Source organism: Cucurbita pepo, chromosome LG12, assembly GCF_002806865.2.
Source record: "Cucurbita pepo subsp. pepo cultivar mu-cu-16 chromosome LG12, ASM280686v2, whole genome shotgun sequence".
Lineage (NCBI taxonomy): Eukaryota > Viridiplantae > Streptophyta > Magnoliopsida > Cucurbitales > Cucurbitaceae > Cucurbita > Cucurbita pepo.
The window spans coordinates 4,048,116-4,063,300 of record NC_036649.1 but is presented as its reverse complement, the minus strand read 5'-3'; the positions used below and the strand labels follow the sequence as shown (position 1 = coordinate 4,063,300).

At 37.0% G+C, this 15,185-nt stretch overlaps 2 protein-coding genes and 1 long non-coding RNA gene across 8 annotated transcripts; 2 read left to right on the top strand and 1 right to left on the bottom strand.

Moving 5' to 3' along the window:
• Positions 1-2,256: 2,256 nt before the first annotated feature.
• Positions 2,257-3,790, bottom strand: LOC111807246. 6 transcript variants are annotated; one of them, XR_002816928.1, is made up of 3 exons: positions 3,536-3,790; positions 3,281-3,444; positions 2,257-3,170 (listed from the first exon to the last, which is right to left on the bottom strand). It is a non-coding gene; the product is annotated as an uncharacterized LOC111807246 (long non-coding RNA). The 6 variants fall into 6 exon arrangements; XR_002816929.1 differs by having other exon boundaries at positions 2,257-3,161; XR_002816931.1 differs by having other exon boundaries at positions 3,325-3,444.
• A 3,959-nt stretch (positions 3,791-7,749) lies between these two features.
• On the top strand, positions 7,750-8,239 carry LOC111807812 (major pollen allergen Ole e 6-like). The gene is made up of 2 exons (XM_023693689.1): positions 7,750-7,978; positions 8,066-8,239. The coding sequence occupies exons 1-2, from the start codon at positions 7,750-7,752 to the stop codon at positions 8,092-8,094; spliced, it is 258 nt and encodes an 85-aa protein (XP_023549457.1). The 3' UTR covers positions 8,095-8,239.
• Positions 8,240-9,181: 942 nt separating this feature from the next.
• LOC111807814 (major pollen allergen Ole e 6-like) lies at positions 9,182-9,692 on the top strand. The gene is made up of 2 exons (XM_023693692.1): positions 9,182-9,431; positions 9,519-9,692. The coding sequence occupies exons 1-2, from the start codon at positions 9,203-9,205 to the stop codon at positions 9,545-9,547; spliced, it is 258 nt and encodes an 85-aa protein (XP_023549460.1). The 5' UTR covers positions 9,182-9,202; the 3' UTR covers positions 9,548-9,692.
• Positions 9,693-15,185: the final 5,493 nt, after the last annotated feature.

The window sequence follows — 15,185 nt, the reverse complement described above, 5'->3', positions numbered from 1 at the left end:
GGGCTACTTCCCCTAGAGATGATGAGTGCGGACGCGCACCGTATGATGAGCGCGTATGCGCACAGGTGCGAAAGCACACAGATGAGGGTGTTCATGAGGTGCATGACACTATGGGGTTCCGCTGACCTCCGGACGTCGCTACAGATTAGCTTGACCAGAGGGTCCAGGGGGTGTGCGAGCGCCCTGGGGATTCACACTCGCACGTGTGAGTCGTGTGTAGGGAAGTACTACACATCCAATTTGTCCGAGACTGGAGGCCACCCCTAAGATGATTAGAGATAGGTCCCTAAATCATGATTGCATGTGTTTGCATTTGCATGGCCCCTATAGCGGGGCCACTTACTGAGTATTCTTTGAAATACTCAGGCCGTGTGCCACATCATTTTTCAGGTAAAGGCAAGGCGCACTTGTACGGAGGACGGCGGCATCGCGAGCAGAGACTGTGGCACGTGCATAGGGTAGATTCATATTTAAATTTCTAGTCTTAAGTTAGAATAGGTTGTTTTACATTTCATTGTTTTAAATTATTTTGTATTTATTTTTGTTTTCTCTAAATTTCAGTATTTCATATTTAAACACGTAAGACCATGGCTGTGTTTTGTAGAGAAGAAGTTGTTTTAAACGTTTTTTTTGAAGTTTACATTATCAACTATGTTCATGTAAGAGTTATATTTCCGCATTATAGATAAGCACGAGACGTTAGTAGCGACTCTGAGTATGTGGAAATTTAGGGTCGTTACATGTATTTTCTTAATATAAGTTCTTTCTTATCCATTTCTGCACCTTTTACAAAGTCATCTATTTTTCTTGACTCGGGCCAAAAGCTATTAAAAGAGATATAGGCACTTGACTTCTCAAATTTGCACCAACAGAGGGTCGTTCCCAAAATATTCCTTAAAGTTTTATTTGTTGAGGATTATTGGGAGTGAGTCCCACGTTGGTTAATTTAGTGGAAGATCATGAGTTTATAAGTGAGGAATATTATCTCCATTGGTACGAGGCATTTTGGGAAGCCCAAAGCAAAGCATGAGCACACTTATGCTCAAAGTGGACAATATCATACTATTGTGGAGAGTTGTGATTTCTAACATGATATCAGAGCCATGCCCTAAACTTAACCATGTCCATGTCGATAAAATCCATTGTTGAGGATTGGGGAAGCCCAAGTAAAGCCATGAGAGTATTTTAAGAAGTACTCCGTAAATGACCCCAATATTGGGCTCGTGAAATGCAAACACATGCAACATGGTTGGAACTATCATTAATATTGGGCTCGTGAAATGCAAACACATGCAACATGGTTGAAAGAACTATCATTCTTTCATTCTCTTAGGCGACTTTCCAATTTTTGAGCTAAATTAGATGTGTAATACTTCTCTAAACACAGCCCACACGTGCAAATGTGGCCCCACCAGGAAGGCTCGCACATCACCTTGGCTAGCACTCGTTGGCGGGTTGTTGCCGAACACCTAAAGAAAATATCAGTCGTTTTATCATCATGACGAACATAAGTGTCATAATCAGTCTTATAGCATACACGTTCATACTCATCATAATGGGGAAGTATTCTGATTCACGTGAACACAGTTATGCATGAGGTCCCCATACTTTTTATCATGGCATAATAAATGATAAATGATGCAAGACAAACCTTCATTCTTTCATAACATATTAAATTTGGTAATTATGCTTACATAATTCTTATACATGATTTCATACCTGACATGGCATAGGGATGTTATGCATTATAGATTTCCTTATTTCAAAACATATTATGGCATATCATAGTATATAATAGCATAACATAACATATTAAAGCATATCACACATATGACACACTACAACAAATAATGAATACAATAACATACGAAAACGCTATCATAGACTTTTTATAACATTTTTCGTACGTCGTGACAGCCCATGTTATTAAAAGTCTAGGACTTTTTATAGAGTTTTTTTATAGCTATAATATATGCTATAATATAGTATAAAACTATAGCTTATATACATTGTTATAAAAATATTTCATAGCATTTTATTAAAGCTATAGCAGGTTGAATATAGCTAAAATATTATGTTATCTTTTAACTTATTATAACATTTTTTTAACGCTATAATATAGTATTCATAGCTTTAATCTTATGCTAACAATGTCATTTGATCATTTATTATTTAATTATCATTTCATTAATTATATTTTGATAAAAAAAAAATCTATTCATGTATTCATTTTTAACTAAATCCACACACAAACAATTCATTGCAAGTTAGATACTGTAATTTCCATTCACAATTGAAACTTCATCATCTATTTACATTACAAAATGAGTATTCAGTAATTTCGTATAATAAAAAAGTTCTTCAAACAATACAAAATAAAGTATTCTCCATTATTTGGATGGATGCTCGATTGTCTGGGATTGCTTCATGCCTTTGTATTGTAAGTCTTCTATCACCTTCCATTTCCTATAAATAACCAATAACCCAATAAAAAGAAGGTAGCATGTGTACCTCTATATGTGTAGGTCATAGGCTTCTCGCTCCTTCCTCGTGCTAACCTTCTAGTACTGAGGAGTTTTTCTAGGCCTATCTACAAAAAAAAAAGTTCCAATGGACTAACCTTACTCTATTTCATAACTTTGAGAGAATTTTAAGCAGCATAGGGCGGTAAACAAGCTCTCAAAACCATCACCTATGATATGCAATGTATTCTAAAAAATATGACAACACAAAATAAAAATAAAAAAAAACTAAAATACTAAGGAACGAAAAGGAATAAAAAGGTTTTTCCAACCCATCATAAATTAATCCAGCAAGCTTCATCTAGGGATGGGGTTGGAATATGAGAATTTAAAAGAGTAATAATTACATAGAGAAAAAACAAGCAATAGGATAAGAAAACATATGGTTTTGGAGGTCTTGTGTCTTGGCTGAATGTTTGAACGACAATCATTTTACGAAAAATAGAAATAATACCACAACAAGACAACTAATGAAAACAAGTTCAACCATGCAACTTAGCCACAATATCACAACACTTCAATGAGAGATAGTGCACTTACTCTTACAGTTGCTATACAGGTTATAGGTTACATCGATAAGAAAGATTCTTACTTCGACAAATAATGTGACATAATGCATTCCTCCAAGCTCTTGTCCACCTACATCAACTAAAGTAGGTGATGATGCATTTAAAATTTCAAATAAAGTTATCACAATATAGGAAGATTTGAGTCCAAATAAAGTTCGAAGTCGAAGTCAAAGTGAATTAGAATAATACATTGCATAAAAGCTTCAAAGAGAATCCTTTCCATGTGAGCTTACATTTATGAGACTTAAGCATGTGAACGACCACAACCAAAAAAACTATCTACGATTAAATAGAAGCTGCCAAAGCAGCTCCTTCAAGCCCCAAACCAGATCTTTGCCCAAACTTGTTCAACACTAAATCATAACGAAATTCATCAACTCACAACATTGTAGGGCAGACTGCGCTAATTAAACAGATAGCACACAAAAAGTAGAGAAAACGCACCAAACAAACCTTGCTCCCCTTGCTCCCAAGTCTAAGCAACTCCTTGGTCGAATCCAGAGCTTCCTTCAACGACGTGAGGAGAGTTTAAGGTTTAGGAAAACTTCAAAACTATCTAATACTTCCTGCAAAAAGTTTATTTTCCCAAAACCCATACGGCCATAAAAAAAACCTGTTTGAAGTTATCCATATCCAGTACCTCTAGCTTGCCTTCCAAGTAGGCGTCAATGATTGCTAACACAAAGAAGCCGAGCACTTCTGTTGGGATCGATACCAGTCGTTAGCTCTGATACCAGTTGTTAGGATCGTACAACAACGCACACGCTCGATCTAGATGAACACAAAGAACAGGATAGAGAAAATTGCAAGGAAAACTCTGGCTAAAAGAATTTTTCTTTCTTATGACTTCAGGTATGTACAACAAGAGAGTACATAGAATAGAAAGTACATTTTCAAACCTCTACCGGACGGGATATATATATGGTTTAGTTTACTATATATAGATTTATCAGATTTAGCAATCTACTATATATAGCTATTTACCATATATAGCTTTACCGGATNTATAATGCAATTCTCACAAGGACTCATAACAATCTCCGCATCAAATACANCACCGGATATAACCGGACCAAGCTATAAATAAGGGGCAGGCTCCATAACCTAACAATTCTCCCACTTGTAGACTGATTCAGTCAACCAAGAATTTCACTCTCAAACGATCATGAATGTCTTCACTGCACCATACCAATTGAGGTTTNCGACAGCGTCTTCACAGACCTGATGTTGTCTTCTCCTTGATAATGTTGAACGCCACGTTTCTGGATAGCATCAACGGGATCAGCCCTAAGGCTNACCAACTGCATGAGTCTCAGGAGTTTCTTGAGTATCTACTACAACATCACTATGTGAATCTTTCAGCAACTCAACCTCAACTCCCACTTGCTTCACCTCNAATCTTTGAACTTTCCATCTTCACAGATCGTGGTGAGTTCCGCCTAGCTCTGACTTCCGCCTGACTCTGATACCAGTCGTTAGCTCTGATACTAGTTGTTAGAATCGCACAACAACGCACACGCTCGATCTAGATGAACACAAAGAACAGGATAGAGAAAATTGCAAGGAGAACTCTGGCTAAAAGAATTTTTTTTATTGATGACTTCAGGTATGTACAACAAGAGAGAGTACAGAGAATAGAAAGTACATTTTAAAAGCTCTACCGGACCGGATATATATATGGTTTAGTTTACTATATATAGCTTTACCAGATTTAGCAATCTACTATATATAACTATTTACCATATATAGTTTTACCGGATATAGCTTTACCAAATATAGCTTTACCGGATATAACCGTTGACCAAGCTATAAATAAGAAGCAGGCTCCACCTAACACTTTCTTTTGTTGAGGAATAGGTTCTAATCTGTTGGGGGAATAGGTTCTAATCGCCACAATTGCCTAAACAGAGTGGCTATAACAAAACAATGGGGAAGGGAATCATCATTAGACACAGTAACCAATGCCAATCCTAGATAGATTATTAGACAATGGTGTAAAAGAGACAAAGCATATCACAAATATTTGTAATGGCATTAGATATAGCCAATGTCGTACGAACCCCATTTCCGCAACTTAACATATCTTCTCTAAGCAGCAGTTTAGAAAATCTTTCCTTCATCATCTCAATCTCTATAGCCCCACACACCATTAAAAGATGAATACAATTTATATGGAGAAACCGCATAAAGGAAAGAGGATTAAAATTACCTGATGATGAAGATACTTTCTTCTCCAACTTGCTATTAACAACATAATTTTTTCTACTTTATCAGGAACATTAAGTCTAATACAATCGGGTCCGTCAGCTTTTCGAGTGGACCAACTCAATGAAGAAGGGGAAGATGAGTCCTCATAGCCGCTATGACTGTGCTCCTCAATCCCTGTGGTCTCTGAAGTAAGAAAATTAGAGCACGAGCTACTCTCACGTCCATGTTCTTCAATCAAATGGCCAAACGTCTCATTTTTAGGCACAATGTGACCAATCCCTTAACTCTTTTCAACTGACACTCCTCCATTACAATTTTCCCTCTTCAATCACAACCATGGCACAAAATCGAAGCAACCCACTTAGACTCTACCCACCAGAAGCCTTATCAATCAAAACCCTTCCACAAATTAAGCTCAAAACACAAATTTTCGACAGAGATTCCAACCCCCAGAAAGCCAAATCAAAGAAAATGGGGTTCAAAATGATTTAGAGCCACCGTTATTAAAGCTAAAAGACAGAGAAAGAAAGCCATAAAAACTAAAAAAAAAAAAGAAGAAAGAAGTAAACCATGAAAAAATTGAAAAGAAAAATACTGGTTCATCTCACTTTGCCCTTTGAAGTGGACAACACATATCAAAGCTCTTGGCCGAAAGAGCAACAAATCTCGACTGAATGTATATACCCGAAATAAATTCCTTTATGTTTAAATTCATAGACACTTAAAAAGAGCATAACAAAACAAATTTCCTTCAAATATCTACCTTATTCCACAGTTCCCACAAACACATTGAACATCTTTGGATCAAAAGCCTAAAACAACATGAAATTTCATTGATGCAACTATAAGGAACTCCACCCATTATTTCAATCATCCAACTTCTTCCCCCCTCTCCCTTCTTCCCCCTCATCTTCATCTGACCCTACAAACCTCTCCTTTATCTTCTACGTTGTATCCTTCGCCGCCTCCCATTTCCCTTCCACCGTCCTCTTCGCCTTCTCCCCAATATTCTGCACCGTCTCCGTCGCCTTCTTCGACCCCTCCTTCGCCATATCCTCCGTCTTCTCCTTTATTCCCTTTGCACTTTCCTTCGCTCTCTAGCTCGTACTGACATGGTCGATTAGGGTTTTGAAATTTTGTAAAAAAGAAATGCAATCCAAATTGTTAAAATAAAAATGGGCTGGACAGCTTGAAGGAAGGAGCAACGAAATAGAAAATGAATGACAAATAAAAATAATAAAAAGAGCCCTAAAATGAAATTTTGTTGAGCCGACCTGTGTTTTTTTTGTAAGGACTTTTATAGCGTCATGTGAAAAAGGCTATAAGGAAATGCTATTAAATGTACCATTTCTTGTAGTGACACGTGCAGGGACCACTAGGCACGTGTCATCATACATAAAGCAATTCTTCCAACCAAATTGATAGTGGAGTCACTTACTTGGCTGACATAGTCCGGATTATAAGGAATCACTACAAGAGAAGTAAGATTCGAATTAACTTGTTGAAGGTATCTCAAGGTAAGAACAGTTGTTTGATATTCAAATCACTCCACAAGCAAGATCGTCTAGTTTGAATGATTCTAAACATTCAATCTAAATTATATAGAATTCCAAAGAAATTAAGTCATTGGTCAAAGGAAAAAAAAAATGATCTTTTTACTCCATTTTCCAAGTCTACTTTACCAAGATAAAGTACATGGTTTTATATAGTCTCAAACTTACATGAGACATTCCAAGAGTTAGTAACTTTCATATATTACAACCATAATTAGCCCGTAAATGTAACCTTCAAGCAAATNCTTATAAGGGAATTTCCTCGAGGTTTTAAAAATAGGTTTACTAGGGAGAGGTTTCCACACCTTTACAAGGGTGTTTCGTTCTCCTCTCCGTTGGATCTCACAATCCGTTTCGTTCTCCTCTCCAACTAATGTGGGATCTCACAAGTCCCACAATTCACCCCTTCTCTCCAACCAATGTGGGATCTCACAAGTCCCACAATTCACCCCTTCTCCCTTCTCTCCAACCAATGGGATCTTACAAGTCCCACAATCCACCCCTTCGGAATCCAGAGAACGGAATCCAGAGAACGGAATCCAGAGAACGGAATCCAGAGAACGTTCTCGCACTTTTTGCCCACTATTATGTTTTCATATACTTTTGAGTGAATTACATTTCTAATACGTAAGATTTGGAGTTGGGTATTTATTTGGTGACATAAGTTCGGAGATTTGAGAGGAAATTTGGTTGATTACGATTAGTATTTGTTATAAATGAAAGGCATAGAATTTGTTGTTGTATTAGGGAACCAAATATATGGCCGAAAATAAGGGTGTTGATCTAAATTTAGGTTTGGTAGAAGCTTATAAAAGGGTTGCTAAGCTTTTGAAACATTCATCCACTCGCAAAAAGAAGCATTGGAAAGGCAGAAGAAAAAGCATAAAATAAAATAAAATGGCGAAGAAGATGATTGCAGTGTTGTTGGTGTGCATTGTGGTGGTGGGTGCATTGCAGGTTTCGAGTGCCACTGAAAGCGCGAAGGAGGCCAAATATGAGGCTAAATTTGAAGCCAAGTATAGGTTATGCTACGAAAAATGCGAGAAGGAATGCCTTGAAAAGGGCAATGGCCAAAGCTTCTGCGAAGTTAAGTGCGATGAAGATTGTGATGAGAAAGAAGCCGCTGGTATGCTCTTTTCCTTTTTAAATCATTTTTATTTTCTCTTAATAATTAATTGATTGATTGATTATTGTATTTGTATTTGTTTCACAGATAAGCTACACATCAAAGTGAAGAACTGAACAATGGAATGCAAAAGAAAGAGGTCCCTTGAGAAGGATCTGAGTAATAATTGTATTCAAGTTTAAGATTGTAAGATGGGAGTTTGATAAACCTTCTTTCTCCTCCATTTTTTGAGAATGTGATATATGCGAATGTTATCTCCGACGAGTTATTTGTTCGGTTCTCTCCCTAATAAAGCATGCATAGTTGGACGAATTACTCCCTAATAAAGCATGCATAGTCTAAAGAATGCATAGTTGGACAAATTATTTGTTCGGTTCTCTCCCTAATAAAGCATGCATAGTCTAAAGCATGCATAGTTGTATTGAGTTAAGAGTAGTACGCTAAAATATTGATCTAGGTTGGAACATTTCCTATAGACCGAGTATCCCATATAGGTGTAGATGGTAATTCTTCCTAGAACCATAATAGGCAAAGAAACTAGTCGAGCTACTAGCAATGTGAATGGTATGGTATGGTTAAGAGTTAAATTAATTCCTATTTCATTTGGTACCTCATTAACACTATCTAGTGATCAAGGGCAAACTTAGTAGTGTCATAGCTAGTTGACGAATTTCAGATAGGATAGCACATTGAGCCTACTTAAAGAAGTTACTATCATGTGAAGAAATGGTTTAAGGTCTGGGGTGTGACTTCGTAAACCCATCCTAAGAGGGAACGAAGGACTACATAGGTAATTTACCTCAAACGGTCGTGTGCCAGATAATCTATGCGGTCACAAAGAGGTTGTCTAGATAGTGTGGAGTGTGAGAGGGTTTTATTTTATGGTAGTTTGTCCTCGCTTGAGAGAGTTTTAAGCAAGAGTAAAATAGAATTTTAAGTAAGTTAGACTGACCATTTGTAATAGCAAACGTCTTTACTATCACAGCTTTAGAACCTGTCTTCACGGCTTTAGAACCTGTCTTCACGGCTTTAGAACCTGTCTTCACGGCTTTAGAACCTGTCTTCACGGCTTTAGAACCNTATGGCCGAAAATAAGGGTGTTGATCTAAATTTAGGTTTGGTAGAAGCTTATAAAAGGGTTGCTAAGCTTTTGAAACATTCATCCACTCGCAAAAAGAAGCATTGGAAAGGCAGAAGAAAAAGCATAAAATAAAATAAAATAAAATGGCGAAGAAGATGATTGCAGTGTTGTTGGTGTGCGTTGTGGTGGTGGCTGCATTGCAGGCTTCGAGTGCCACTGAAAGCGCGAAGGAGGCCAAATATGAGGCTAAATTTGAAGCCAAGTATAGGTTATGCTACGAAAAATGCGAGAAGGAATGCCTTGAAAAGGGCAATGGCCAAAGCTTCTGCGAAGTTAAGTGCGATGAAGATTGTGATGAGAAAGAAGCCGCTGGTATGCTCTTTTCCTTTTTAAATCATTTTTATTTTCTCTTAATAATTAATTGATTGATTGATTATTGTATTTGTATTTGTTTCACAGATAAGCTACACATCAAAGTGAAGAACTGAACAATGGAATGCAAAAGAAAGAGGTCCCTTGAGAAGGATCTGAGTAATAATTGTATTCAAGTTTAAGATTGTAAGATGGGAGTTTGATAAACCTTCTTTCTCCTCCATTTTTTGAGAATGTGATATATGCGAATGTTATCTCCGACGAGTTATTTGTTCGGTTCTCTCCCTAATAAAGCATGCATAGTTGGACGAATTACTCCCTAATAAAGCATGCATAGTCTAAAGAATGCATAGTTGGACAAATTATTTGTTCGGTTCTCTCCCTAATAAAGCATGCATAGTCTAAAGCATGCATAGTTGTATTGAGTTAAGAGTAGTACGCTAAAATATTGATCTAGGTTGGAACATTTCCTATAGACCGAGTATCCCATATAGGTGTAGATGGTAATTCTTCCTAGAACCATAATAGGCAAAGAAACTAGTCGAGCTACTAGCAATGTGAATGGTATGGTATGGTTAAGAGTTAAATTAATTCCTATTTCATTTGGTACCTCATTAACACTATCTAGTGATCAAGGGCAAACTTAGTAGTGTCATAGCTAGTTGACGAATTTCAGATAGGATAGCACATTGAGCCTACTTAAAGAAGTTACTATCATGTGAAGAAATGGTTTAAGGTCTGGGGTGTGACTTCGTAAACCCATCCTAAGAGGGAACGAAGGACTACATAGGTAATTTACCTCAAACGGTCGTGTGCCAGATAATCTATGCGGTCACAAAGAGGTTGTCTAGATAGTGTGGAGTGTGAGAGGGTTTTATTTTATGGTAGTTTGTCCTCGCTTGAGAGAGTTTTAAGCAAGAGTAAAATAGAATTTTAAGTAAGTTAGACTGACCATTTGTAATAGCAAACGTCTTTACTATCACAGCTTTAGAACCTGTCTTCACGGCTTTAGAACCTGTCTTCACGGCTTTAGAACCTGTCTTCACGGCTTTAGAACCTGTCTTCACGGCTTTAGAACCTGTCTTCACGGCTTTAGAACCTGTCTTCACGGCTTTAGAACCTGTCTTCACGGCTTTAGAACCTGTCTTCACGGCTTTAGAACCTGTCTTCACGGCTTTAGAACCTGTCTTCACGGCTTTAGAACCTGTCTTCACGGCTTTAGAACCTGTCTTCACGGCTTTAGAACCTGTCTTCACGGCTTTAGAACCTGTCTTCACGGCTTTAGAACCTGTCTTCACGGCTTTAGAACCTGTCTTCACGGCTTTAGAACCTGTCTTCACGGCTTTAGAACCAAATGTCGAAGTGTCTTTACCCGGGAGAGATTTTCACATCACTCTAATACCATTTGTAGATTTTCACATCACTCTAATACCATTTGTAGATTTTCACATCACTCTAATACCATTTGTAACAACCCAAGTCCACCACTAGTGTATATTGTCTGTTTTAGTCCATTACGTAAAATTTTCACACCCGTATAAAAAAAAAAATACCGATGTTATACTTATTTGATGGAAACTTATTTACTTGTTAAGCTTATTTACAGATGTTTGATGGGGTGGATTTAGCATAAGTGAAAAAATACATTATTTTAACTATATTAATATATTATTACCTTTATTTTTTCTAATTTTTTTTTCCTAATTTTGAGTTTCAAATTTTGTTAAATTTTAGAGAAGTGACTAAAATTAGTTATCAAATATATTTATAAAAAAAAAAAAAAATAATAAAATAAATAAATAAATAAAATAAAATCAACAAGGTTGCTCATTCTTCAAGTATCTGGTGTATATTTTCATTTGTTCATATTTTCATTTGTTCAGGTATAAGTCAAGAATAAAATGAATTAATAATAAAGGTTAGATGGATTGTTTCTCAAGTAAATTTCATCATCTTTAGCTTTTCCAAGTTCTTATATTTTGATCTCGGCATCTATCACAAAGCTATGTGTGGTTCTTCTCATGCCATAAGCATGCGAAAGAGACGTATGCATCTGGCCTATCCACTTTGCACCAGAAGAGGGTTGTTCTCTAAACGTTAACCTTAAACCCAAAATGGCAATCATCTCTCCAAATAGGCAAATGATGAATTTTCAAATCATTGTCCTTCGACTGGAAGTCGAGTATGCTTAGATCGTTAACCAAATGAATGTAATATATGGAAATTGGCGACTGTATGTTGATCTTCTCAAACTCAACCTCGAGCTGAGCCCCGACCAAACCCATCGTCATGGCAACAAAGCAGCCACATTCCTTATCATCTTCTAAACCAAATTTTGGGTCTATCTATTAATGTTGTACATGAGGTCTATATATAGACCAAAAAAAAAAAAATTTAATAATAATAATAATAAATAAAAAATAATAAAAAATAAAGAAATGAGTTAAAAATTTCCACTTGCTAAGTGTCTACTAATGTTTCATACTCTACTAAAAAGAAAATTTCATCGTATAAAGGTCGAAAATATTTAAAACCATCTTCTTTAAATACTCTTAAAAGAAAATTTCATCGTATAAATGTCAAAAATATTTAAAACCATCTCCTTTAAATATGAAATACTAACATTTAGAGATATTAAAAATAAATACAAAATAATTTAAAACAATGAGATGCAAAACAACCAATCTAATCTAAGACTATAAATTTAAATATGTGTCCCTGTATGTGTCATAGTCTCTGTTCGCGATGTTGTTGTCCTCCGTACATGTGCCTTTACCTTAAAAATGATGTGGAATGATGTAGCACACGATCCGAGTATTTCAAAGAATACTAGTAACTAGTAACTAGCCCTATTATAGGGGCTACATAAATGCAAACACATGCAATCATGCTCTTGGGACCTATCTCTACTATCATTACCCCTACTAGTCTTGGACAACTATGGATGTTTAATACTTCCCTACACACGACCCACACGTGCGAGTGTGAGTCCCCAAGTGGGATTGCACACCCCCTAGACCCTCTCTGTGCGAGTGTGAGTCCCCAGGTGAGATCGCACACCCCCTAGACTCTCTCTGGTCACTAATCTGTAGCAACGTCTGGTCAGTGGAACCCCCTAGTGTCCACACTCTATCTATAGGGAAAGTAGCCCTATGTTTATGAAAATACAACCCTTTAGTCTCATCTCTCCCTTAGTGGATATTTATATTAATATTATTTTCATGCTCTTAGGGTTGTGTCCAGGTCGATCTTAAATGATGCAATATGACACTCATCATCCTAGCATGCTCAATATGAAAAACATCATCATATTAAGCAAAACGTCATGCAAACATCATACTAATCATAAGCCATCACGTGCATCAAACATAATATGTACGTCATGCATCATAATTAACGTACATCATCATGCATCACAACTCAAGCATCATAACTCATTCATCATCATATTAGTCTATGGCATCATACGACGTAGCTCGTACAACATCATCACTCACACATTATCATAGCTCATACATCATCATATACTAGTATACAACATCATACAATACCATTCATACATCTCGTAACTCATACATCATCACAGCTCATACATCCTAAATTGTAACATATTCAATTACTTGGTTGGCCTTAGTCGGAGTACTCCCTAATTTAATTAACGTAAGCTCCCGTTCCTCGTGAGCTACTCCAAAGGTTGTCGGGGTTCGTTTCCTATCGCATCGTTCATCACATTTCATTAGTATTTCACATTTTAATTAATAATTCAACTAAAAAAGTGAAATACGACTCTAAAACGGCCTCAATTACCTTAACTAGGGCCGAAAATAGGTTTGGCAGGGTTGGAATGGTGGAAACCATGCTAAATATGGCAAGCCAAGAAGCCGCTGGAAAAGCCACCGAAACAGTCACCAGAAAATACGCTGGAAAGCAGCCGGGAAGCCGCCGCCCACAGCCCACTGCCGCAAGCCTCTGCATCGTCCAAGCCACTCAAGCTGAAGGGCTTCTTGCATCGCGGCTTGAGACGTGGCGACATTTGAGCGGGCCACGACAACATAGGTGTCTCGGGTCGAGGCACGGGACAAAGTTCGGTTTGGGTCGTGGTTCGCGGGTCGCTGGCTATTGGGTCGAGATGAGTTTTGGGCCTCGGTTTAGCAGGCTGGACTTGTTAGGTTATGGAGCCTGCTGCTTATTTATAGTTTAGTCAACGTTTATACATAGTAAAGCTATATATGGTAAATGATATAAAGTAAATTGTTATAAATAAATTATAATAAAAAGCTATATCTGGTAAAGCTATATATGGTAGATAGTTATATATAGTACATGGTTATATCTGGTAAAACTATATATAGTAAGCTGAACCATATATATATCCACTCATGCCGAACTTTGAAAGTGTACTTTCTGTATTCTCTGTATTCTCTCTTACGTACATACTTGGAGTCATCAATACAAATCTTTTAGCCAGAGTTCTCCTTACATTTTCTCTCTCCTGTTCTTTGTGTTCATCTAGATCGAGTGTGTGCGTTGTTGTGTGATCCTAACAACTGGTATCAAAGCTAGGTGAAATTCACCACAATCTGTGAAGATGGGAAGTTTAAAGATTGGAATTGAGAAGTTGGATGGATCCAATTTCGATTTCTAGAAGATGCAGATTGAAGATTATCTGTACCAAAAAGATCTTCACGAACCCCTGTTGGGGGTGAAGCCGGATACCATGACCATAGAAGAGTGGAAGCTTAGGGATCGACAAGCGTTAGGGTTGATCCGGTTGACGCTATCCAGAAACGTGGCATTCAATATCATCAAGGAGAAGACAACGTCAGATCTGTTGAAAACGTTGTCGAATATGTATGAAAAACCGTCGGCTATGAACAAAGTGTATTTGTTAGGGAGATCGTTCAATTTACAATTGTCTGAAAGTGGATCTGTTGTTGATCATATAAATGAATTCAATATGATCGTAAGTCAATTGAGTTCGGTGAAAATTAATTTCGAGGATGAAATTAAAGCATTGATTTTGATGTTATCTTTACTCGAGTCATGGAATACTATTGTTGTCACAATCAGCAGTTCCCGAGAATTTGATAAACGGAAGTTTGATGAAATTCGAGATGGAGTTCTCAGCGAAAGTATTCGCAAATGAGAAATTTGAAATTCATCTGTAGTGCTCTCAGTGTTGACCAACGGGAAAGAAGTAAACCGAATGACCCAAACAAAGGGCGATCAAAATAAAAAAAAAACTGAGAAAAATCTTCAAATAGACCAAACGTAACATGTTGGAATTGTGGAGAAAAAGACCACTTTCGGACAGATTGTACAAGACCAAAGAGGAAGCAGAATCACAAATCTCGACAGATTGTACAAGACCAAAGAGGAAGCAGAATCACAAATTTGGAGATGATGATGATTCTATAAATTTACCAGGAGACATTGAGGATGATCTAATCCTTAGCATGGACAGTTCAATTGAATCCTAGATTTTGGATTCAAGTGCATCTTTTCATTCGTCTCCAAATAAAGAGTTGTTCCATAATTTCATGTTTGGAGATTTCGAGAAGGTGTATCTTGCTGACAACAAAGATTTGGAGATTAAAAGAAAAGAGGATGTCTGCATAAAAACTCTGATAGGAAATCAGTGGACATTAAAGGATATCAGATATATTACTAGTCTCAATAAGAACCTGATCTCTATTAGTCAGTTGGACAACACAGGTTATGCAACAAAGTTAGGGAAGAGTTCATGGAAGATTA